Source organism: Brugia malayi (genome assembly GCF_000002995.4).
Source record: "Brugia malayi strain FR3 genome assembly, contig: Bm_v4_Chr3_scaffold_001, whole genome shotgun sequence".
Taxonomy (NCBI): domain Eukaryota; kingdom Metazoa; phylum Nematoda; class Chromadorea; order Rhabditida; family Onchocercidae; genus Brugia; species Brugia malayi.
Genome location: NW_025062477.1, coordinates 5,593,191 through 5,618,795, shown reverse-complemented (window position 1 = coordinate 5,618,795; position 25,605 = coordinate 5,593,191). Strand labels below are relative to the sequence as shown.

Sequence of the window (25,605 nt, the reverse complement as noted above, 5' to 3'; positions counted from 1 at the left end):
GTCATTCATTTATGCAATTTGTAGACTGATTTTAATATTTCAATTTATAAGCTAATTTTAATATCATATATTTCAAGTTCAGTATATTAGGTCTCATTGTTTTTAGATTAGTTATATATTCAATTGTTTTACTCCATAAATTTTTGATATAATAGTATTTTTTTTAAAAAAGGGAAAGAAATAAGCTGTCCCAACTTTAAAGTGTTGAATTTTTCTTGTTAGCATGGAATTAATGAAACTACTAAAAGTGACGATAAAAGCTAACATGTTATGCTTGCTAGACTAAATCGATATAAACATGCTCAGTTGAGATGTTGTGAAAATAGCCAAGCTATAAATTAACTATCGCTCTAGGCCAGCTACATTTTATCAATGATTATTAAGAAGTGATCTGTGTACGTCATTTTGCTTCATCAGTAAATTTTGTCAGATTTCAATGGATGAACATTTGCAAGTTATTGCTAATCTTTCCGCAGCCAAATTTCGTGATCTTTCCACTGCTGCGAAAACAACGCAAGGTTAGAATTTGTTGAAATATGAAAATGAAGTGATGAAATCATATTTTGTCGCATACATTCTTTATTTATTTTCCTCCAGTAAAGAAAATAAAAAATGATTTAAATTAATTAATATTTTTAGTATTTCAATAATAAATAGTTATGGTATCAGTTGTATCTGAGCTCTTTGTCCAAATGTTCCGATTGTACTTTACAGATTCTCAGTCAAAGATTACATTTTATATTTTACCAATTATTAATTAATAGTACAATCATTTAACATTACTTAGTTTCTACTACTCATTTTTCAAAGATCCCTATTACTCGATGGAAGATATTGCCATACCGTATGATATCGCTATTTGAGTTCCATTCATAGAGTCATTTAACAGTCATTTCATGGAGTTACTTGAGTTGCATATGATAAAGTTATTTGACTCTCACAGAGTTATTTGGCTTTCATAATTCAAAATTTTTAAATTGCATTTTGAATATTTAAACAAAAAAAAAAAAAATTATAGAAATACTGAACAGCAAAGATGTAACAATGGTTACATTGTGCGGTAAATGTCTTCATGTATTACAATTAGCACTTCAATGCAAGCATCAGAAAATTAATCAAGCTGCTGTTGATTTACTTCAAGTAAATTCCTTAAATTAATTCATAACTTTTGTAAAAGATTTATTTGTGATGGAAAAAATCTTAATTGTTTTATTAATTAGTGTTAGACGTAAAAATATATCATTGTTATGTGATCGATTTAATTAGTTATATAACATTTTTTTTTTTTTTTTCATAAAAATATCTCACAGAATTAACTGATAATTAAAATTTAATCCAATACATGTATAAGTTATTAAGAGAGAAGTTTTGTATAAATTTTATATTAATTTTTGATAATCAACTTAATTATATATTGTTGCATTATTTTTTTTTATTAGTCATTTTAGATTGGATCGGGAAGATATAAGCTAGGATGACAATTAATTTTAAAATTTTATAAATACAAACTTACAATATAGCCATTGTCAGTAATAGTATTATTGTAAGCAAAACAGTTTTAATTATTGCATTTTTCTAGTTTTTCTTTACTTAGACATTAATTCGAGATGAACGCTTTATGAATAAAGCAACAACTTCTGAAAGTGACACCTTGATGATGTCAACATTAAAGTCAATAACTTTGTTACCGGTAATCAAAGCTCCCATTCAATGTCGTATTTTGACGGTAAATTGCTTATTTTCATTTTTTAAATTCTAATTTCAACATTTAGTTTAAATTTGGATTATTATTTTGATTTCATCTAAAAAATTTACATGTCTTCGCATTATTTTACAGTTAATTGTTGAATTAATGTGTAAGGAAGAACGACGAATTATAATCGAAATAGTAATGGAAGCTTTAACGGTTAGTGATTTTATTTATTTTTTTTTCAAAATATCTCTAAAAAATTGAATTAGCTGCTTTTTATTATATAATTAAAATTGATTTTCAATTTTAAATTTAAAAAAAAATTAAAATATAATGTTAATATTTAAGATTTTTTGTCTCCCAATCATAGTTATAGATAGGATGACAAGTGAAGGATAATATTATTGATATGTCATTTGAAATCAAATAATTTGGGATTTAAATTTTTTTAGTCTTATTTTATTTTTCTTCTCTTCTTCTCGCATAATATGTAATTCTGTATATTATACCTATTAAATAATTACTTTAGTTAAGTCTTTTTAGTAAGTATTAAATTATTATTGTTGAAATTTTTGTCTAAATTATATTTCAATTTGGGAGATAATTCTTGTGCAAGCTAATATTTAATATCAATTTAATACTTTCTAAAAATATTTAACTTAAAATGATTCATACTTGAAATAACCGTTTTTTTCCCTTTTGCTGGTACAGTTATGTATGCAAACGTATGGGAATGCCGAAGAAAGAAGCGTTCAATTAGCTTGTCGTGCAGCTGTCACTCAGATTTTTAGCTCATTCTGCACATTACCTCAGGTTAATCAACAAATTTGACCTTTTATCATGAAACTATTATCAGTTATTACTGATAAATTCACGGGTAATCATCTAAATAATAATTGCTGATAAATGTATGAATAATACATTATCAAATATTAGTAATAAATTTATGAATAATAATAATCTAGAATTCATTAATTTTTTTTTTCTATAAAGGTCTTTTAAAATAAATATTTTGTTTGTTTGCTTAATATTGAATCATTGAGGTATATATACTTTTATATGATAATGATAATAAAATAATTGTCAAATAAAGTTAATTTTCAAACAATCAATTCAGTAATTATTCATTTAATTGAAATAAAAGTTTTTTTGGATAATTTAATATTTCTTTAATGTGTTAATTATTATAAAGGATTAATTTATTATTAAATATTTATCCAAGAAAAGATTATTTAATCATTTTCAGAATAGCCATTGCCAGGAACACACAGCTATTTTTATGGATGTTACATCATTATTAAATGAAGTAATCAAATGCGCAAATGTCACAAATCCGCAATCAGATCAGATTATCATCTTACTAGATGCCATATACAGTATTCTTAATTCACAACCAATTACTATTATCAATCATCAACCATTTGTCAATATTATTTGGTATATATCTTGAATTAATTAATGATCATTTAAAAAAAAAAAAAAAGTTAATGGAAAAATTTGTAAGCTACAATGAAACATGCATGATACAGTGAATTTTACTATTAAATTCAATATTATATCCGGAAATTCAAGTATTAATTTTTCCCTTTTATTTTTTCTTTTATTATTTTGATATAATAAATTTTCTATTATAGCAAATTCGAATCAAAGCCATAAATTTGGTTTTACAAAAAAAGGATTTATTTGAAACTTTATCTGCATTTTTAACATGTTTTTAATGCGAAAATAAGTTGTACTTGGTTTAATTCGAAAATTTTTCTCTCCAATTTATTATTGATATAATTGCTACAGGAAAATAGCAAATATTAATTAAGCAAGTATTAAGATTATAATTAAGATTAAGAAATTGAGATAAATTATTTTGACTTAAAGTACTCCAATGGTTTCTCAGTACTGGCTGAAACGAAATTTATCAAAGAAAAATATTCTGAAAATTTTTCTTTAATATCTAACTTTCCAGGCGTGAATTAAGTCCATGCATGATGAAAATGTTAGGAGAACCGGAAAAGAGTAATCATGATATTACTGAAGATAATGAACCGTTTGGACGAGGTCAAAGGTCGATGACGACAAATAATAAGACGATTTTTGATCATCCGGAAATTGTACTCTCATTGTATCAGTAAGTGATTACTATTTTAAACGCATTAAAATAGTATATGAAATGTAATTATGAATTATATCCTGAAATTATATCACATCATTTTCAGGATTATCGAGCAGTTATTACGAATTCTTGCCGGTATTGATGGAATGCGAAGCGTACTGGAAGCAATATTTCATAAAGCTTTACTGTATCCAAGAGTGGATCAACGTTCAGAAGCTCTTCGTATTATCCGAAAGGTTTTTGTTAGGAGATTTTTAATCTTTAGAATTTTACTTTACTGAAGCATGAAATTTCAGATAACTATGGCAAATTGAGCAATCCGGAATTGCACGATTTTCATAGTTTATTGATATAGCTAAGTTAAGTTGGAAGATAAGTTTGTTACTTTATCAATGGCTAAGTTGCACCTACAAAATTTGATCATTTAAATTTATTCTTGTGGAAATTAAGTAATCCGGAATTGCACGATTTTGTACGATATAATATTTCAATTAATTCTTTCTTAATTTAAAATTGTCAACGATAATAATTTAAAATTGACTGCCTCATTTCAATTTTGATAATTGTTTCAATTTAGATTACTAAAAATGAAGAGCGTCTTGCTGACATTATTTTGATTTCGATGAGCAGTAAAACGTTGACACTTTGGACTATCATTATTGATTGTATTTTTGAATGTAGTAATTCAACAAATATTGATATATCTTCAGAAGCGCTTCGAACATTACAAACTTTTGTTAGTTATCCTTTGTTAATTTAAAAAAGATGAATTAAACATTTTTTTTAAGATTTAAAGAACTGTTTTAAGGAATTTTTTGATCTATAAATAAAATTGAAATTATTTCTAGCTAATCACAGCATGCCAAATGTGTGAAACTGATAGTGAAAGTGTATTATCAACAAAACTTATTGATAACATTTTATCATATTTCTCGATCGATAATATTTCATTAGCTTCAGCTGTTGATGATGGTCTGAATATTTTATAAAAATTAAAAATTTTTTTTATGTTCTGCATTGATAGGAAATGATAATTTCAGCAATTTTATTTTTAAAATAACAATTTTATGCTGTTATGTTTATAAAATTTTTGATACTACAAGAAGTTTGTTTGTGGCATTCAGATTTAAAAATTTTTTAAATAATTAAAATAATTTGTTACAATTTAAAAATTGATAAATTCAATTTCTCATGTTTTTTATTATTATTTCATTTTAGCTATACTAAATATATTTTCCATATCGTTTTAATATGTTAATGAACTAACTGTAAAAATAAGCTATAAATAAACCGGATCAGATTTCAGAAAAGCATGATAACAAACACGATGATATAAAAGAATCAGAAATAAAACGAAATAATGCAATGGAGGATTTGAAAAATAGAAATGAGGTTTGTATGATAAATCTTACATTGTTAAATTTTTCAGTATTATTTCATAATTTACAAAAACATTTTTAATAAATAATTTAAGGTAAATAAAGTATTGGAAAAATTGACCAAAAAATACAGAGGTGAAGAAACGAATGTGGTAAATTGCAATGATTCTAAGACCAATAAATCAGCTGAAGTAAATTTTTCATTCTTTATTTTATATTTCAAAACAATTAGTATTACTATTTTTATCATTTTCGTATGTTGCTGTTTTTTACTTTATAATTTATCATTTCGATTATTTCTGTTCTAATTATAATCTCAAAAACTTATCATGATAATCTTTGATGATAAATTCTATAAACTGGTTTTAAAATTTCGAAATTAGGCAGATTTATAATTTTTCTTATCTGTTTTATTAACATTTTGTAATTGTTATTGTTGGAAGGTAAATTCAATTTAAACTCGCAAAATTTGATTTGATTTTACATATGTGTTGCACTAAAGCTAGATAAAGTTTATGCATAAAAGAATAATTGATGAAAATTTGATTTGCTTGAGAAATTTTTTAGAAAGAACTGGAATCAGCCAATTGCTATATAAAGAAATTGCGGGATGCTATTCCGGAATGGTTGCAAATTAAAAGTACGATTGAAGTTGATGAAGCAATTCAAGAATTTGCATCTAATTTCTTTTCTGGTCTAATTTTTTTATTTTTTTAAAAACTACAATTAGGATTTTTTTGAATATCAAAATATCATATTGCAAAGACAATAGAATGAACGGGGAATCAAGAATTGGTATAAAATCATTTAACCAATTTATTTTAAATTTCTTTTCGCATCAGAATACTTTAGTTAATAGAAAAAAAAAAAAGAAAACTATCAATCACATACTTATTTCATAACTTCAAAACTTCGTTAAAATGATAGAAAATCACTATAAAATTTCAGAGAACTGTACTTTAGGAATGTATTATTAGTGAAAGTAAACTTACTTACTTATGAAATACCTACCTTAGATTAGCTAATCAATAAATGATTTTTAGATTATCTTGCATCAAGTCATTATTCATATATAAATTTGAAAATAATGTTGTAAAGTCACAAATTAGAAAATTTTGACAATTTCTAATTCTTTCATGTACAATCTTCTTCCATGAAGTTCTAACTATTCAATCACGTGGCATACGTGAATAACGTATGTGAATAATCATGACACACGTGAATAACGTGAGAGTTTCTAAATAAGACTTACAGTTTGTTACATATAAGGTAGGCTTTATTTATCTCAGTTAAATTCAGTAAAGAAAAAAAGCGTTCCAGTATATTTATTCAGTGATTACAAGTACCAAAAAGTAGAAATCAATCAAAAATTTGATAGCTTTTCCCGGTAGAAGTTTTCCATGTAAAATTTCATTACAGAATTCATTTCCGGTAGAAGTTTTCCATGTAAAATTTCATTACAGAATTCATTTCCGGTAGAAGTTTTCCATGTAAAATTTCATTACTGAATTCATTTCCGGTAGAAGTTTTCCATGTAAAATTTCATTACAGAATTCATGATAGCTCAAAAAGATGCTTTCGAATTATACGGTCAGACACAATCACATTTCCTGAATTCCGATGCTATCTATCTCACTACTTATGCAGCATTAGCTGTTGTTTTTTATGAAAACAACATGGAAACTTTCAATGAGGTATTCAAACGATTAAAATCTTTTTTAAATTTTCTTTTTTGATGAAAAAAACTTTTTTTGTTATGAACAGTAAAATTCCTTTAATTAAGTTTATATTTTCAAATGTTTTTTTTAAATTTATTTACATTGTTTTTAAATGTTACCATTTTAGTTCTATTTTCGCTATAAAATTATTCATTATAAGCATAATTGATTAATTTAATTTTTTTAATCAAAATATCGCCATTTAAAAATTTTTCATGATAATAATGAATGTGGAAATTTTATGATAACATTTTAATTCTTAGATTTTTTGATTTAGTTTTGGTTCATTAATGAAGTATTGCATAGTGGCTGTATTGTATACAGTAGTAATCATTGGCTTACTGTGGTATACGAAAATTTGATAAAATTAAAAATGGAATTTCAACCTTTGGATGATACTAAGATACCACTAATAAGTGTTATTGAAGGTATATTTCATGAAAACAAGCGAAAGTTTGTTTTAAATTAAAATTTCCAAATTTCTAATTAAACAATTAACTGTCTTTTTATTCGATGTCTTTCTCCCCTTTCATTTCATTTTTTTTATTTACTTAATGAATCTGATTGTAAAGTAATTACATATTTTACAGAATTTAAGTCAAAAAATTTAGTCCTCACTTTGCGATTAAAATTTGAAATTAATTCAGATTATACTGGGCGCAGCGCTCAACGAATGAGTGACGTTAGACGAATACAGGAAGTGTTTACTAAACAGAGTAAACATTCTCTAGCTGGTATGTTTGTTACTGGAAAATTTTAATTTCATTTATTAAAATTGAATTAATTTTTTTGCAATTTGCAAAAAATTTGAATTTTTATTACAGAATAAAGATCATAATGAATAAAATTTTGAGTACCTTATAGAAATCAAAAAATGCTATTAATGAATTAAAATTTTTAGTCTGTAAAGCATATCGATGGCTTTTATTGGAAAATTGGAATAAATTGCTAACAGCGCCATCAAAGCTACTATCTGTACGCAATAAGCAACAACGCATTATTCGTCCAAAAGCTGCCGAAGCATTTGATCAAGCCATATATACGTTATTAGCTTTAGCCAAGCTTTGTACTGCATTAGGCTTGTTTTATAATTCAGTTTATCTATTTTTAAATGATTTTTAAAATTTCATCTTTACTCAAATCAATTTTAAAATTGACAATATAAATGCTAAAAATTATTCATACTTTAAATCTTTTATGATTTCACATTTTCTCTAAAAAAAAGTATTAAATTTTGGTAAAATACCAATTACAAATAATTGGCGTAAATAAATACCGATTATAATTAATAATGATTTCATGGTTTATATGATTGATTGCAATTTAACTTCTAGGAATATTTATTATTTCAAGCTACTTTATATTTCTGCTTGTTTAATTTAACTTTTAGTTTAACTTTAACTTATTTCTTCATTTTACTTTCACTTTGCGAAATTTGAGCTTTTATCTTAGTTTGGTGATGCTAAATTTATTTCATTGATAAACGTTCATGTTTAGGTCTCGAAGAACGTAATCAGTTAATCATTGAGCGACTTGTCATAGCATCATGTCCACTGGATGAATTGAGAAGTTTTGCAATTCAGGAAAAAATAGATTCCAGTACGGAACGACTGAATCGATGGCCATTACGGAAAGGAGATGTCATCGCGATGCAAACTATTCTAGATATTGCTATTGATTGTGGACTTTGTACATCAAAATGTTGGAATGATATTATCAGGTAACTTATTTATTATTAATTAAATACAATAATTACATTTATTAATTCATTTAATTATTTCCAAAATATTGATTAAATAAATAATTAAGATAAGATTAGATAATGAATAATATAAAAACTATTCTAGCATTTCTTTTAAACTAAGTTTTCTAATTTCTAATTCCAATTATTATTTTAATGGCAAATTAATTAATTGACCATCATTTATTGTATTCATATTACCAGAAGGAATCATAGCAGAAATTTTATTATCAAATTTACAAATATAATTTTAGAAGGCAATATGCTTTTTTTTTCACCTCTTCAATTTAATGAAATTTTATTTATAGATGCACGGAGTATATTTGCGAAGTAGAGAAATATTTCTTTGGTATTATAAATCAAGATCAGACCTGTTGGATGTCACCTGTTTCTTTTAATAGTGCTATTGATAAGGCACAGCATATTGATGATATCTTATCAGGTGACAGTAGCGACAACCTTAGTGGTCAAACAGCTTGTCGAATTCTTCAATTTTTGATGTCAACAGTAAATAGGTAAGCATTAGGCAAATGATAAGTTACTTAACTACATAAAATTCAACAAATTTGATAATTTAGCTTGAGAAGAATCTAAAATTTGAATACAGTTTGCACTATTCATTTTTGATAATTTATAAAAATATATGCTTAAATTTAGAAATACTGTAATTTTTTTTCTTTGGATCTACTATCTTTTGATGTTTCCACAAATTATTAAAAGTATTGACTGGGTAATTGAAAATTTTTAAAGTACTATCAATTTTAATGAATCTATTAAAGCATTCCTCAAATTTTAATGTATTTGCTGTTGAATTTTCAATTTTTAATTAGAATTTTTGACAAAACTTTCAATATTAACATTAAGATAAACTTAAAAAGGTATGAATAATTGAAGCAAAATGAATTGCTATTGATTGATTGCTCAATTTGTTTACCTTATTTCTTCTTCATTAATTATTTTTATTTATTTTATCATTTAATTCAGATTTTATGAACGCGTTGGCAAGGAATTGAATTTGGCATCGCTCTGTGAATTAATGCAACATTTGGTGATAGCTAGTGAAAATTGCCAGTACTACGTGAATTCACAAAAATCAAATTCATTGGTTGATCCAACAGTAATCCTAGGACGAATATTTGCCATTTCAACGACACTTTCAATTAGGCCTTTAATCCATGCAATGAAAATTTGGCCTAAAGTATCACATCATATAGTTCAGGTTGATAGCAATTTATTTATTTAAATTTTAACTTCTTGACAAAAACCTGAATGCAATTCTTTTCATTAAATTAATCTTATCAGATATTAGGCATCAGTCAATGATTTGAATTTTGCTTTTTCCTATCATTTTTTTCCTTTTTTTGAAACAATTAGTAAGTGTTACTCGCTTTCTATGCGACTATTCAGGTAAATCAGTCGTATGTGTTATGAAAGAGAATTAAATCTTAATTTCTAATAATAGATGCGATATGCGATATTTCTTGAAAAATTTGTAGAAATTATTAAGATTTCAAATTTAATTTAATTTTACATTTGCTGTTATTATTGTTGCAGTGTGCTTCTCTACGCAGTGATGGAAAATTAAACTTTTTTGCTATCGATGGTTTGGGTATTTGTATAGCAAAATTGATGATCAATGAAACGAATGGTTTTTGCTACAATCAACTTATATTTCAGCCATTACAGGTTTAAAATGCAAAATTGTTTTAACATTATTTGAATTAATTTCTGAAGTTATTTCTGTTCATAATTAAAACTTTTTCAAATGTTTTTGAAAGAAAAAAGAAACTGAAATAAGATGTAATAATATTTAAATTCTTTTATTTATAACAATTTTTTTCTATTTTTTGTTTATTTTTTAAATTTTGAATTTTCTTCAAAATCATATTTGCTCATATAAACATGGCAAATTCAAAATTTTTGGATTTTTTAAAAAAAATTGCAGAATATTCTTTGTGCCGAAATGTGCTTAGAAGAATCACAGGAACAGATTGTCACATTGTTAGCAACATTTGTGCATTCACATGCAGATATGATTGGTTCCGGTTGGAGACCGTTATTTAGTGCTTTGAAAGCATTACGAATTGAAAATCATTCCGGTATGCTTGAAACTACTGTAATTGTCACTTGTTACTACTAATTAACTCTTCAAATTATTGAATCATTGAGATGACGAATAGCTTTAAATTAAACAGTGCCAGCGTTTGAGTGATACCAACTGTTTCAATTAATTTAATTAAGTCTTAATTAAGTTATCGACTATTGTTTGAAAAGGATAACTCAATAAATAGGATGCAAAAAGTTGGAAATTCAAGTTTCTTTTAATAAATGTTAACTTTTGTTAGATATTTGCTTACCTAAAATCACCAATTTATTTATTTATTTTTTTGATAACTGTATCACAGATATAGCAAATGGAGGCGATAATTATACTAGTAGAATGAATAATTCTTTCCACAAATTTTTTTTCTCTTCCGATTTCAAAATATCTTTTCAAATTTGAATTTTTTTTTCCATACTAATACATTAAAGATTTGCTAACATCGATTGAATAGTAACTTTTTAGTATTTTTAAACTTCAAGAATTAGAAATTTTATTTATAATACAAAATTTAAAGATGAAAGGTTTGATCTAATTTTCTAATTTATTTCTTCAGAATCAGATAATAATGCTGGCGATATAACTGCAATATCATCAGTTCAAGCAACTATACTTGACATTTTCTCAGCATATCTTAATATTAAAAATACAAATATTTTAATATCGACAGCTTTAGATTATATTGCATGTGTCTTGCAATATCTTCATTCTACAGGATTTGGTAAATTTTAGATATTTCCAATAATAGTAATTTGATTTTATCTTCAAAATCACATTTACTCATACAGATAAACAAAGTTTTTGAAAATTTTCCGATAGTAATCCAAAATTAAAATTAGCATAATTTAAGTAATTTAGCAGCTATGATCATAATAAAAGCTATGATAATAGCTAATTATAGGAGATGGAAGATTGAAAGAGATTTTAGATAATTGCACTACGACTAAGTAATCTCTTTGATTTCCAGGTATAATAAATGAAAAGAAAGAAATTTTCTTAAATTTAGCTATTCAATAGTAACTGCTTCAGAATATTCAACTATTACTTCTAATGAGAGTGAAATAAAGATTTGATAAATAATAGAATTAGTATTATTAATAGAAATTAATGGCAGTGATAGTGATAAAAATTTTATTAGGTAAACACTTTATCAGTTATCAGTTTGTTGTGTAATTAATCATTAAAGTGATTATTTTTCAATAACTAAGTTATCAATCTATTAAATCATCAACTTGTTAAATCATAAAGCTGTCAAATTGTCAACTTTTAAGTCGTCAAGCTACTAAATCGTTAAATTAAGTTTTTAAGTAATTAAGGCTGTATATTATTGAGTAATTATAAAAAAAGATTTGATAATAGCGGTTAAATAATCGAGTTTTTCAGTTTTGTTGTTTGTTTTTTATTGCGTTATTTAGATACAAAATTATTGATTGGATTAAATTAGTTAGTTCTTAAGTTTTCTAGCCTCCAAGTAGTAAAGTTTTCGAGTTATTGAGTAAGAATATGACAAAAATTATTAAGTATTTCGTTATTAGAGTACCGCGTTTTAGTCATCAAATTATGAAGTTATTGAGGTACTAGTTTTCAGTTTATTTTTTTTTTTTTTTTCAATCTATAACATGTTTTCAAGAAATGCTTTTAAATCTCATAACAAATCATACAAATTTTAGTTTAAAATTAAAATTTATTTATATCATAGAATCGATTCCATCATCCAATGTAACGATGGCTTCAGCAGCTTTACAAAATTTGTTAAAAATGGAACGAATGCTTCATAATCTATTCGATTCGGCTGATTGTAGTGATCAACATTTACTGCAAAGGTGTTCTTTGCTTTTTTCCCTTCCTCTGATAAAGCTGAAATTAAAATAAAATTTGAAAGAAATGAAATTTCGAAAAAATTTGATGTGTTTTGTTTTATCAATAAAAATAGAATATATTAAATCGTTCGCTCTAACATTTGCAAAAATTTTTGACATGCAAAATATATTTGTCACAAAGATTATTTGAAATATTTCATGCAATTACGATTTGTTCATTTTTCAGATTAACATTACGTGAACGAACGCAGCATTGTGTTGATCGATACTTAAATATATCATTTTTAATGGAACCACTGTCAACTGTCCTCATTGAAGAACCATTCTTTTTTGATATTGAACAAAAAATTCCACCAACTGATCTTGATCGTTTACTTGAAAGTTTGTTTCATTTTTTTATCTTTTTTTTATTCATAATTTTGAATGATAAGATGTAATTCAATTTATTAAATTCACTTTAAAAAATTGGAACACATAAATTTTAGATTTCGAAAGAATTAAATTTTGAATGTATAAATGATATGTAAAATTTATTAGCACCAGAATTAATTATACCTTGGAAAAATTATACGGCATCAAGAAGAAGTTGTACTGAAGTTTACTTATCGTTACTAGAAGGTCTCATAGCTGTCACCTTTGTTTGTCCTGCATCATTACAATCAAATTTATTGCGAACTATCGCTGAATTGATCAAAGAGCAAGTGGATACTAAATTTGGTATACTTTTACAAGTATTTCGTACTATTAAAATTTTAAACCATCATTTTTTTCATAATTTATTTTTTAATTATAGAATTTTAATGTCATGAAAAAAAAAAATAAATAATGGAAGATAAATTAAAACTGTGGAAACATTTGAGACTATTAATAATATTTACATTTTTAATTTTCTAGGTATTAATTTCGGTGCATACGGTTTATCAATTCTTGTCTTTCCAATGTTACAACAATGGATGCGTAAAGATGCGGCAAAACATGAAAATAATTTGAAACAAGCAATTGGACTGTTTACTGAAATTGTTAAACAATATTTAATACAAACCGAAAGTACAGCAAATTTTTAAAAAACAATCTTATCATTTATTATTTTCTTTTTCACAGCAATTCTATATTCTAACAATTTGATAATAAATTTAAAAAAACGAAATTTACTAGTAAAATTTACTAGAATGCTTTTTTTTTTGTAATTTAGAATGTTAAATATATTTATCATTTGTAATAAAAGATTCATTTTCTAGATAATCCATGGGTTAATCGAATACTTTTTGATATGTTAATTTTGTTAACGGAATGTATTACGTGTACTACGAATCGTATTTCACGCTTAGGTTACGCATGTTTAAAATTTCTGATTAAATCTTCCATTCATTCATTAACACCCGAAAGATGGACAATTATCATACGGTCATTATGGAATGCAACGTAAGTTTGATCAAAAAAAAAATTTGAATTTTTTTAATTTTTATAAATCTATTCAGTTTCTGTAAAGCTAACCTTTCCCTTGCAATACTTCAATTTTAGAGATCACACATGATTTGAAGCATATTTTAGGAATATAACTGACTATACTTTTATATTCATAAAAGTTAATATTTAGATTTCATTTTTCTTCTCACATCCTTTTCTTGAAGAAAAATTTTTTTTATAAATTTGATACATTTTAATAATTTTTTCATTTTTCAATAATCAGTAATTTATAAAAAAAATTTCATGTTTCTAAATTATTTTGAAGTATCAAATTTTTACATTTTAGAGGTTTAACTTTGACGCATTTGCGATTTTTAATGCAATACTATGTCGTTGATTCAAATGATCCAAACGGAGACCTTGGTAACGTTTGCATAGCTGCTGTCGAGAATTCTAATTTCTCATGCGAAACGTTACTATTAGCTCAACAGGTTAACTTACTTCAAAGTATATTTCATTAAATTAAATTATCAATTATTTTTTCCAAATTTGTATCAATTCAGTTCTCAAAGCTTACCTTTTTGTTTTGTTTAAATAGAAATATTGTTATTTTATTAATATTATTATTGTTGTTATTAACACTATTTTTATTGTTATTATTATTATGAAACATTAATTATCATTTGTCATTATTACTGTTATTAATTATTTTTTTAAATAATGATTAATTATGAAATTATTCCAATGCAATTCTAATTTTATTTCATTCTGATCTTGAATCATAATTGACTTTAATTGTAGATCTTTTTGATGGATGAACAGATCAGTTCAACGACAGAACTAGAGGAAACGAAAAAACGTGAAGTGGTGCTTTGTAATAATGATGGAACAGAACAAAGGTTTGTTAACTAATTTTCAACTTTAATTAATTACTACTTATTTAAAATGTTAAAACTTCAGGATTGGTGGTGATGAACTGATTAGCATCCTTACCAGCCATTATTGTATTTTGGAATTAATTGGTATTTTATTACTAAATGGGATCGATTTGCCAGTAAATGAACAAACTGTTGCATTTTTGAAGAAATTTGATGAGCAAACTGAAAGTGACAATAAATGTTGGCTTCTGTCTAATCCTTTCAATTTTGATAATTTCTCAAAACATTTTCAAATTAAAATATCATATTCTAATAAAATATCATATTCCAAATTATGCTTTAAAAAAGTCGGAATTTAGAAAAAAAAAATTTTTTTTTCAGGTAATTTGCATAAGCTGTCACCGGATGATATTACCATCCTGTTTTACTGTTTAGATGGATCACTTTTAGTTGCAAGAAATTTTGATAAGCGTTTAGGCCTAAAAATGCTTATCCAAGGATTATATGACTTTCCTGTACTTCCAAATCTATGCAAACAAGCAGTTTTAGCTTGGACAATACGTTCATTAGCAATGTATGAGATAGTGCGAAAATGTCCACTGGGAAAGTTTGTATTTATTATTTATTCTTTCTTTAAGTTAGCCATTTTTTTCTTTCAAATTAATATCTAATTATTTTTTATTTCGAAGAGAAGAGAGATAAATAGCTAGAAAGTAAAATGTAGAAAAATATCATCGGCTAACAATAATCATACTTTTGCCTCCTTTTGCATTACAAATATTTTTTTTTTAATTTTGCAGAGAAACAATTGTTGAATATTTATTGTCATCAAATGGAAGCATAAAAGATGACAAATATTATATCAAACAATTTCAATTATGTCATCGTGAAGTATGCACATATTTATGTTGTTTAGAGAAAAAATTATCAAGAGAAGCACTACGTCATTTGGCTATTTCACATATTACTCCGGTTGGTATATTAAGAAAATGAAAATTTTGTTATGCCAAGTTGCGTTAAATTTTAAACTGATCAATATTTAAATAAATATTTCATCTAAAATGAATTCTCAGAATACCTTAAAAAATACGACAATATCATAAGAATATGAAATACATATATATAGACTAATGGAAAATCTTTAATATGTATTTTTGAAACTAAATTTATAATTTTTGATTTTTTTTTTTTTTTTTTGAAATTTCAGCAAATTACTCTCATCCGTAACGATGCAATGGATGAAAATTTATACAAATTGGTATCTTCTGAGCAAACTACCGAAATCATTTCTGATTATAAACGTTCAAAATTTGCTCAAACATTAGTACCAACAAAACGAGGTAATCCATTTAAAAATGATAACGAACGACAGCAAACCATTGCGGAGGACAAACTATTTCTCTCTGTAAGTTATACATTAATAACTTAACATCTTATTTCTCTAACATCTTATTAATTAGAATAAAAAAAAAAAAAAGGTAAATAGATTAATAGAATAAAATAATCTTTTATTTCTGATTGGAATAAAATCCCTTACTATGGAATAGGAAATAGTTTAAGCATGAAATTTATATAGCTAAGCTGTGATATTTAGCACTAACTAAATTAGAGACGTAGTAAAAATTTAAGCTACAATTTTCCCATTTTATTAATTAGAAAAAGAATTAACTAATGTAATTCAAATTGATAAGGCTATATCCTACAACTATCTACTGTTACATTTCCATTTTTAAAAAATTAAACCAAAAAATTTTTCAAAACACCACATGAAGTCTTTTATTATAGAAATTATTAAATTCTTTAATACTACAGCTAAAAGTAAGCCAGCATATTAAATTGTACTTTTCACTCTATCTTAATCCTACTTATTGCATACTTTCATTTAAAATGAGCACTTGCAGGATGGCGAAATACGATGTTGCGCATGGACTGAAATGTCTTTGGCAATCCTGGAAGCACTCTTACGTGAAGAAAATGAACAATTCGAGAAATTCTTACCTATAATTTATGAAAATGCAGCAATACTTATATCCGGTTCATCTAATGTGCGAGTGCGTGAATTTGCTGGACAATTCCTCCGTTTGCTCTCAAAATTTCACCGCTTCTCATAACTTTTACCTAGTCCTTTTTACTCTCAAATTTAAATATCAAGTCTTTCATATGAATTTCAAATGGATTAAAATCTTCAAACTAGTTCCAGATTCTAAGTACTATTGAATTTGATGAAATGATCAAGAATGATAAAATTCCGAGTTATTTCATGCTTCAATATGTTACAAAACGTATAAACAAATAAAATTAATCAAATTGATGACTATGACCAGAACTTTGGCATGTATTTTAAGAAAGAACGCCAAATCATTTATTTAAAAAAAAAGATATAAATATTTAAAAAATCATTATCAACAACAGAATAAAGCTATCCTAACATTTCACGCTTCCTTCCTCGCCTTTCGATTTCTTGAAGTTTTTTATTAACTGAATCGTACTGTTTCCTGTTGAATAATTCATATCCTTTCATAATACTATCGAAGAAAAATTTCGCTTCAGAATGTGTACTTAAGATAGCTCGTTCCAATACATACAAATCAACACCTTTACTTTCCACTGTTGCATTACCCTGCACAAAATTATTTTATTACTAGATCCTTTGTTTTCGGATTTCTTAGAATTCTGTTGAGAACTACCAAAATACCGATTAAATTTCAACCAAATTTTGTTGTCTTTTTTTTTTTTAATTAAAAAAACAAATTTCGATATATTGGAAACTTTATGATTTTGCAAATTTTATGGCTCGATTAAATAAATTATGTTTTCTATCTCATTTTGTAACTTCTGTTTTTAATGAAGTATTCAATAAATAATTTGATCAATATTTGAATCTTAAACGTGTTAAAACTAAATTTTTGTCCATAATTTATGGAAATATAGCGGAGCTTATAATTTTACCTCAGCAAGGCCAAAATCAATGAAAACAATCATTTTGGGGTTTCCATTTCGAAGAAGTACATTAGACGTTGTCAAATCACCATGCATAATACCGCCAAGGTGTAGCTTCGCTATAATTTGACCTAATCGTATGCCAAAGTCAGTAATTATTTCCTGAAATATGCCATTATTTATCGCTACTCTATTTAATTTAACTAAAGAATAACGTTCCAAACCAATCAGTCGAAAATATCTAAAATAATCAGCTGAATCCGGGAAGAAAAAAAAAAATTAAAGGAAATTTTTTTTTTTAACTCTAGAAAGGAAAATAAATCTGTTATACCTTAAAGTTACTTTCATTCTTAAAATCTTCAATAAATTGTCGAGCAGTGATATCACTGGTAATCTCTTCCATAATAAAAGAATTTCGATCAATATTTACAAAGTATACCGTAGGTACGTCAACTCCCATCTAAATATAATCCAGTTTTATTAAGGAAAAATAAGTTATTGACCTTCAGATGTAAAACATCTCACATTTTTATCATATCCAACAAAAAAAATATATTTATATTCTTTATTCAGGACATCAATATAAAGATTCTCAAATCAATATAAAAAAGATTTTATTCAGAACAATATATATATATATATATAAAGATTCTAACCGTTTTACACTTATACAAAGCATTTAGTTCAGCTTTCATACGCTCTTTCGTCAATATTATGTCCAACGATGGATGCCTGGAATAGTGTCATCTAATTTCAAAATCCTGATCAAAAATAATATATTTTGGATAACAAAAATAAACCTTCCTAGAACAAGCTCAATTTTTTCACAAGCAATTCTCCTTAAACTAAACAAGGTTGAAGTTTCTATAAAAATTGACTATTCCCTCAAATAGGTATTTACTTTCTCCTTCATACCTGTACGTTTTAACAAATCGTTCTTTCATAACCGCTTTCCGGCCAAAATACATACAACGATATAAACAAGCTTCAGCTCCCTGCTTAAATGGTTCGGGATTCTTCGAGAGCCATGCTTTATCAGCAATTTGAGTTGCTTCATCCATCCAAAATTACCTAAAAAGTATCTTTCTAGTAAGAGAATTATGGTTTCGGAATACATACATTGCCATAATGTATATAAGTCATCTACCTTCAAAATGTTCGTAATGTTTATATAGAGTTATCGACTGATTCCTCGACTTAACGTACTGAAAACCCCTGAAGCATTGAAAAAATAGGCACCTGTAAATAAATTCTCCCACAATTTCTTTTCGCACCAGTAACCTGGTACCACAGTACCAACTTATCCACTGCAGTAAAAAGGCATCATTAATATAATTTTATGTAACGAAAAGAAACTGAAAATCAATACTTGCTAGGAAATTCAATGCTAAATAAACTCCATGATGCAAAAGTATGTTTAAGACCAAAAATAAATGAAAAGAAAAGAAATAAAATCCAATTCCAAATAAATACACCGAATATTCCTGAAGTTTTATACAGTCATTATCAAAATATGCCATTTGATAACACAGTTGTTATAGTAATCGAGAAAACACCTGAGATTTAATATTCAAACTGATGGATTGAAGAATTTTAATATCTTCCGAGAGTAAATAATCAATGACAAAAGTGAAAGAATAAAAATATTCCGTTCAAATGATTTTATTTCATTATAAAAGAATCACAACAATAATACAGCATTAATACAGCCATCATTTTCAGGGCAATTTGTTACTTGAGCATATTTTGCCCATACTACTTTACCGCCTTGAGTAACCACACCAAGTTCCGATATATTTACCTGAAATTAATTTTCAAAGATTATTAAACAGCTGTGTAGAAAAAAAAATACATTGGATGTTAAATAATAATCAGACACTATAATATCAACAAATAATAGGAAAATGCTTTCTAAATAAATTCTCATGCAAAAGTTAATTGCGATTCTGTGACTTAAAAAATAAAAATAATTTCGATTCTGCGACTTAAAAAACTTAATAAGCAAATAAATGCCAGGCACTGAAATTAGAAAAGTATCACTTCAATGATCGTTCCTTTTGTAATAACTCCCAGTGATGTGTACAGTGAGGAAGAAGGGTTTTTCTTCACTCCAACAATAGGTAATTGAAATGTAGTTTGTAACTCTGGATGTGTTACATGAGCCTATAAAAAGATCGAAAAAAATGAAAGTATTAATTTATAGAAATACATACTGTTTCTTTTTTTTTCTTTCTTACTAAAACATACTATAATTTTTTCTTTCGTGATGTTTTTCAGCATACTATAATTTTTTCTTTCGTGATGTTTTTCATAAACAACTTTCCAATCAACAATTTTCCTAGGACAACAGAGAACTAGTGAAAAGGAAACTTCTGGTAGGGAAACAAAATCATTATTAAAATTCTATACGACGAGAAAAGTTTACCTTTTTGAATCGCAAACCCATCGGTCGAATGAATCGTTCAAATTTTGCCGGCTTTCTCGTAAATGATTCACCAACAAAAGTAACTTTTGTAACCATACGTTTCCATCCTTTCCGACGAGTTTTACCAGTTTTCACTACTTTGAAAGCTTCTGCATCACTGACTGCTTTAACCGTTGGTATAGGTACTTGGTATTTACCCTAGAAAATAATTAGTTCTGATAAGCTTTGAAATTTTTTTTAGAGTTATACACTTCAGTTGATTTACCAGGAGGTTTTCAAGATTTCTCTACACTAACAGAGAAATAAACTATGAAACCAATAAAGCACTATCTCCGGAACATCTGGAAGTTTGCAAGTACTATCAAAATTATGATCAAATAACCGAAATGAAAAACAAACACAGAGAGATTCACATACCGCTTTTTCTTTTCGTTTCTGCTTGATCATCGATGACAGTACTTTACCGGTTGTTTGTTGTTTCCTGTCTAACAAATATGCTGGTACTACACCTCTTTCAGGTTCTTCGCTTGTTCCTGTTTGCTTTTTCTCCTCATGTTGTCGTAACAACCGCCGCATTTCTACCTAAAAAATAAAATAAAATCAGATTTTTCAACAGTTTCTAACTTTAAGATCAGAATTTGAAAATGATGAACAAACAAACCTTTTCAGCATACCGCTTTTTGTGATACAATTTAGCCTTGCGACCACGGATTTTCTTCGCATATTGAGAATGTTCATGTCCGGCTCGAGCATTACGTTTCCTTCTGCAATGAGTACAAAAAAAGTTGATCAAACCAGAGTGTCGAAAAAAAAAATATATATATATTATAATAATAATAATAAGAAAAAAAAAATATTATATACAATAAGACTACTCAAAAAATTCCTAAAAAATTTCAATTTATGTTGTGTCTTCATAATAAAATGAATAATCTTATAGGATCATCAATGCTTCTATGGACAACTTAAAAATATTTGCATATGAGTAACTGGACTACGCTGAATGGGGGAATATGTAAAAAATGGAAGAATCTCTATTTATCGATCTGGTACGGTACACAACTGTAACAGGGAAGATCTGGAACTATCCACAACTAAACTCGAAACAGAGGAAATCGTAAGCAAATAATACGTATAAATTCCTCACAATCTTTCCTCATAATCCAATCGACGTCCATGACGTTTACGATGAAGTTCGATATGCTCGTTTTGTGGCTACAAAGGAAATGACATAATACTCTAATTTGTATACAGGGAAAATTTTTTACTTTTGTAAATGTTTAAATTGATAATCACTGTAATAAAGTATAACAGAAGCATGGTTTTGCTCTACTAATAACAGAAAGGAACATGTTTCACAGTGCCAAGCATTAGTGTTTAAAATATGCACACATCCAAGAAAAAGACTCCAAAAAATGTATATATGAAGTTACTGGCCATACTACAGAAAATAAATAAACAAAATCCCAAAACTCAAAATGACCTACCATGGCGAACAAAAATTGTAACCATACACAAAATAATTTTAAGTAAACCTGAAAAAAAAAATATAAATTTCAGAACAAATTTCATGATAAAACATGGAAATCCAATACTAATACTAACTCAGAGGCAAATCAATACTAGTTGTATATCTTAGAAATTTAAGCAAATAGTCGTCAGTTTCTGTATGGGTCACTTTCCCCACAGTTACTGCCATCAAATACAGGGACTGCTAATAGAAAACATTTGAATATATCTCCTTCTTCATCATCCTAATTGATCCGGAGCGAGAAACTACACATCTCAGGTTTTGATTCTAACCAAGTATAACGACGAAATTTGAAATTACTCGGAAAAGAATCACTTGAACTGTGCAGCAGAAACGACAAGTTCAGAGATCAAAATAGCACAAACACTTTGAATGTTTTATTGAACCGTTTACACTTCGATAACACAGAAATATTCAAATCACACTGGCGTTTTAGTATTAAAAAAAAAAAAAAGAGTACACACTTAATAGATCTAACTAATTCACAGTGCTATCCCCCACTTTTTAATTTAAACGAATAAATTACATTTGTATGCATTCTACCTTTTCAAATATACCCGAAAAATTGATCCAGGATTATATTATAATTGGCGAAAAAATCAAAAAATAATCAAAATAAAAACCTAATGTGTGTCTTGGAATTTCTACAAATTTACCGATTACCCAAAATTTTGATATTATACCATCAAAGCAAAAATTCCTTTCAAGACAACAGCTCAATTTATATATTTCGCTTTGTAGTTCTCAAAAAAGAGAATTTAGTAATGATTCTTGAACATCCTTCAAAAGAAAACTAAAAAACTGGGATTCTAAATCAAACACAGGAAATGTGGTTGAAAGCACTCTCACAAAACCGGAATTTTGTAATTGAAATAGTTGAAGAGACTTTTTTTTCCTATAATAATTGAAAAAAAATTCCTAACAATAACATAAACATTTTTTTCTTCTTACTACTCCTGCTGTTCTAACACAGCAATCGAATTCATATAAAACCACCCCTCTTCTATTTTTCTCCACAAAAGACATCAATTGAATATTATAAAAAATCTGCCTACTTACAAAAATCTCAAGTAAAAACACCCACTTTCCTATATCAGCCAGTGCAATGGTTTAAAAGCACTAGATTCTAGAAAAAAAAAAATTTGGCATTTATTCGAAAGAAACTGTATTAATGAGATTAATATCACCGGATGAAATTTGATTATTTACTATATCCTAATTTAAGCCGAAATATGATTAAGCACTGATCATCATACAATCTCTTACCACAGTCTTTGTCCCTCCCCATTCACTTCGGTGATGATTTCCAGAAATCCATCCCATTGTCGAATAGATTCATGACCTCCCTAAATCCTCGAAACTGAAACATAAAAACATGATTCCTCTCATTCGTTTCCATTCTGTCCCATACCTTCTGTAATTTTTCCTTTAATTCATACTATCAGTGAGGAATCACCAGAGATAATGATCACAGGGAAAGTAAAAACGATGGATAATGAAGACGAAAAAGGAAGCATTCTCAAAAAAAAGTGATCACAAACACCAGTCTGCAGGCAACGAAAGCATTATTATGAGCGGAAGATCTTTTTGTAAGGAAACTCCGTTGGCGAATGACGTCGTTTACGCCGCCGATGAACCTGACGTGATAAAAAACTGTTCAATTCGGTATCACGTTGTGGGCAGGCGACATTAGCAGGGATACACAACGCCTGAAATTAATCAGCTCAATTTCCTCCTTCTTATTAACATAAGAGTGCAATCTGTAACAAGCCGATTTGTTTCAGATAGCAAAATACGCCATAACCTATCCCGTAAAAAATAGGTACAAATAAGCCATATATCAGAATACCTTTTGTAGTTCTTTTTCTATAAAAAGAGAATAAAAAAGAGCATTTTGATGGCTGCAACTGCCCATTAAACAACAAGGATAAGAAAAATTACCAACCTGTTGAAAGAATGAAACTGCTGGACTGTCAGTTTGTTCCGGAGTTGGACTCCGCGAAGAATACCCGTATTCCGCAGCACAAACAATTTTTGATAATAATTTCCAGATATCATCAAGAGAAACTCCATTATAACGACGCAAAGCATAAATTTCACGTGCTAGAGTTTGTCTACCCGCTATAAAACCTGAAAATAAATCCCCCAGAACATCCATTTGAAATATAATTCTGCTAACTTGTCTCATACCATAAGGTATGTAATACTAGGAATAAATGTCAACATGATGCTTCGTATATAATAGTTGCAAGTTTCTATTTAAAGACGGTTAGTATAGAGCCCAACGACATCAACTTTATTACTCTGTCTAGGAAATCGATTTTTTTTCCTTGTGCTAAAAATCTGTTCCAAGAAATTTCAAAATAAAAATACTACGACAAAAATGAGTTCAACCAAAAAGATGCATTAAACAATGGAAAACTACTTCTTTCTAGTAAACTATCATATGTTTGGCATGCAGCTATGTTACAACTGCAATATACTAAAAGTCTCATAACTGATTTTCAGGGAAAGTGGTAAAGTACCTCGATCATATGCTTTTTTCTTATGTTCGATACCACTTTTATAAAGTTGGGTAGTGGATGCAGCAGCTGTTTGCATAGCCTTCCACGATGGATTTCGATACAGGAGTGTGACCGACTGGGCACAACTCTCAAAATCGTTCCATAATAAATCATCACCTTCATCATCCGAACGTTTACCACCACCTTCATTCATTAAGAACCCTAACCACTTCCACCGAAAATCTGCAATAATGAAGGTTTTCATCTTTTGAATGAGTCAATTTTAGATATTCTGGTTGTGAATTATCGAAAACATCAATCGAAAAAGCCTCAAAAGTAAAGCTGTATGATTTAGGTGTCGTAGACAAACAAAGAGATCAGGGGATTTCCTAATTTTTAAATATTCAACTTGTAATCGTTAACCTAAAATCTACAAGTAAAAAAATTCTAAGGCTAAAGAACAACCTATAAAACACTCCTAATATATATATATATATAAGTGGTAATTACATTATATAGGGGGAGTTTCTCGAGAATTTATTATCGCTCTATCCCATCAATAAACGAAATCTTATTTTCAGTGAAAAAATAAAACTAAAATATTTACAATTCCTACGCTTATTACTTGCTTTGAAGGAAAACAATACTTGAAATGATAAACAAATTCAGCAGCGAAATAGCTAAATGCCGAGAAATACAAATTAAGAGACCTGTATTTAAATTGAAAGAATCAAAAATTTATAACGGCTAAATTACGTCATATGATATATCACAGACCAACTGCCTAAAATAATGAGAAAATTATTCCTATGTTGATAGGCTTTGAACTGATAAGATTTGTTTGTATATAATGGCATATATGATGTGCATCTATGCTGTCATAAACCCAACAAAAGCCTAGAAAATGAAATGTTCAAATTAATGGATGCAGTCTTAAATTTCAGCTACTCAATTTAAATGTTTAGTCTTCAAAGATAAGTTGGACTAACAAAGTTTTAAATAAAAAACTCAAATCATATGCAACTCAGTGCATTGATAGGGAAAATAATATGATTCTTATAACTCCCAGTACAGCATGAAACACTTGCCAATATCGTAAATAAGTAAATATAGCCATTATACCCAAATATCATTAAAAAAACATCGCACAATAATATCACCTTAAAAAAGCCTTGATATCGAAAAGAGAAAAATTTATGACTTAAGAAGCGAATATGTACTAAAAAAGCATCGTGCCAACATTCCAAGATGGCAAACTCCAAAGCAGCAACTAACCTATCCATATGTTCGACCTGCTTCCGATAATTGCTGGAAACTCTCGAGAAGCACCTCAAATCACTCTTTACACCTGCTCCACACCACAT

The 25,605-nt window shown here is 27.3% G+C and overlaps 4 protein-coding genes across 6 annotated transcripts; 1 reads left to right on the top strand and 3 right to left on the bottom strand.

The window, feature by feature from the left end:
• Positions 1 to 436: 436 nt before the first annotated feature.
• Bm7259 lies at positions 437 to 16,952 on the top strand (the record flags this gene model as incomplete). 2 transcript variants are annotated; one of them, XM_043080080.1, is made up of 35 exons in its annotated part: positions 437 to 518; positions 1,019 to 1,140; positions 1,595 to 1,726; positions 1,838 to 1,906; positions 2,402 to 2,503; positions 2,937 to 3,127; positions 3,651 to 3,812; positions 3,901 to 4,033; positions 4,375 to 4,533; positions 4,646 to 4,769; positions 5,104 to 5,189; positions 5,272 to 5,367; positions 5,744 to 5,870; positions 6,728 to 6,870; positions 7,172 to 7,322; positions 7,542 to 7,628; positions 7,796 to 7,972; positions 8,392 to 8,614; positions 8,944 to 9,150; positions 9,620 to 9,854; positions 10,190 to 10,321; positions 10,581 to 10,734; positions 11,293 to 11,457; positions 12,436 to 12,559; positions 12,783 to 12,937; positions 13,172 to 13,273; positions 13,451 to 13,603; positions 13,795 to 13,978; positions 14,310 to 14,454; positions 14,765 to 14,862; positions 14,924 to 15,081; positions 15,223 to 15,448; positions 15,642 to 15,813; positions 16,049 to 16,246; positions 16,743 to 16,952. In XM_043080080.1, the coding sequence occupies 35 exons, from the start codon at positions 437 to 439 to the stop codon at positions 16,950 to 16,952; spliced, it is 5,184 nt and encodes a 1,727-aa protein (XP_042936014.1). The 2 variants fall into 2 exon arrangements, with proteins under 2 accessions (XP_042936014.1, XP_042936013.1); XM_043080079.1 differs by having other exon boundaries at positions 13,094 to 13,273.
• Bm4255 (Uncharacterized protein) lies at positions 16,724 to 18,842 on the bottom strand (the record flags this gene model as incomplete). Of its 2 annotated transcripts, XM_043080078.1 has the most annotated exons (6): positions 16,724 to 16,790; positions 17,271 to 17,461; positions 17,791 to 17,943; positions 18,113 to 18,241; positions 18,438 to 18,513; positions 18,697 to 18,842. In XM_043080078.1, 6 exons carry the CDS (start codon positions 18,840 to 18,842, stop codon positions 16,724 to 16,726), a joined length of 762 nt encoding a protein of 253 aa, XP_042936012.1. The 2 variants fall into 2 exon arrangements, with proteins under 2 accessions (XP_042936012.1, XP_001901689.1); XM_001901654.1 differs by lacking the exon at positions 16,724 to 16,790 and having other exon boundaries at positions 17,261 to 17,461.
• Positions 18,843 to 19,462: 620 nt separating this feature from the next.
• Bm14020 (Uncharacterized protein) lies at positions 19,463 to 21,696 on the bottom strand (the record flags this gene model as incomplete). The annotated part of the gene is made up of 7 exons (XM_001901655.2): positions 19,463 to 19,582; positions 19,822 to 19,944; positions 20,207 to 20,404; positions 20,624 to 20,788; positions 20,868 to 20,970; positions 21,354 to 21,421; positions 21,694 to 21,696. 7 exons carry the CDS (start codon positions 21,694 to 21,696, stop codon positions 19,463 to 19,465), a joined length of 780 nt encoding a protein of 259 aa, XP_001901690.2.
• A 1,609-nt stretch (positions 21,697 to 23,305) lies between these two features.
• On the bottom strand, positions 23,306 to 24,455 carry Bm2829 (Uncharacterized protein; the record flags this gene model as incomplete). The annotated part of the gene is made up of 3 exons (XM_001901656.1): positions 23,306 to 23,446; positions 23,683 to 23,867; positions 24,263 to 24,455. The coding sequence occupies 3 exons, from the start codon at positions 24,453 to 24,455 to the stop codon at positions 23,306 to 23,308; spliced, it is 519 nt and encodes a 172-aa protein (XP_001901691.1).
• Between the last annotated feature and the right edge of the window lie 1,150 nt (positions 24,456 to 25,605).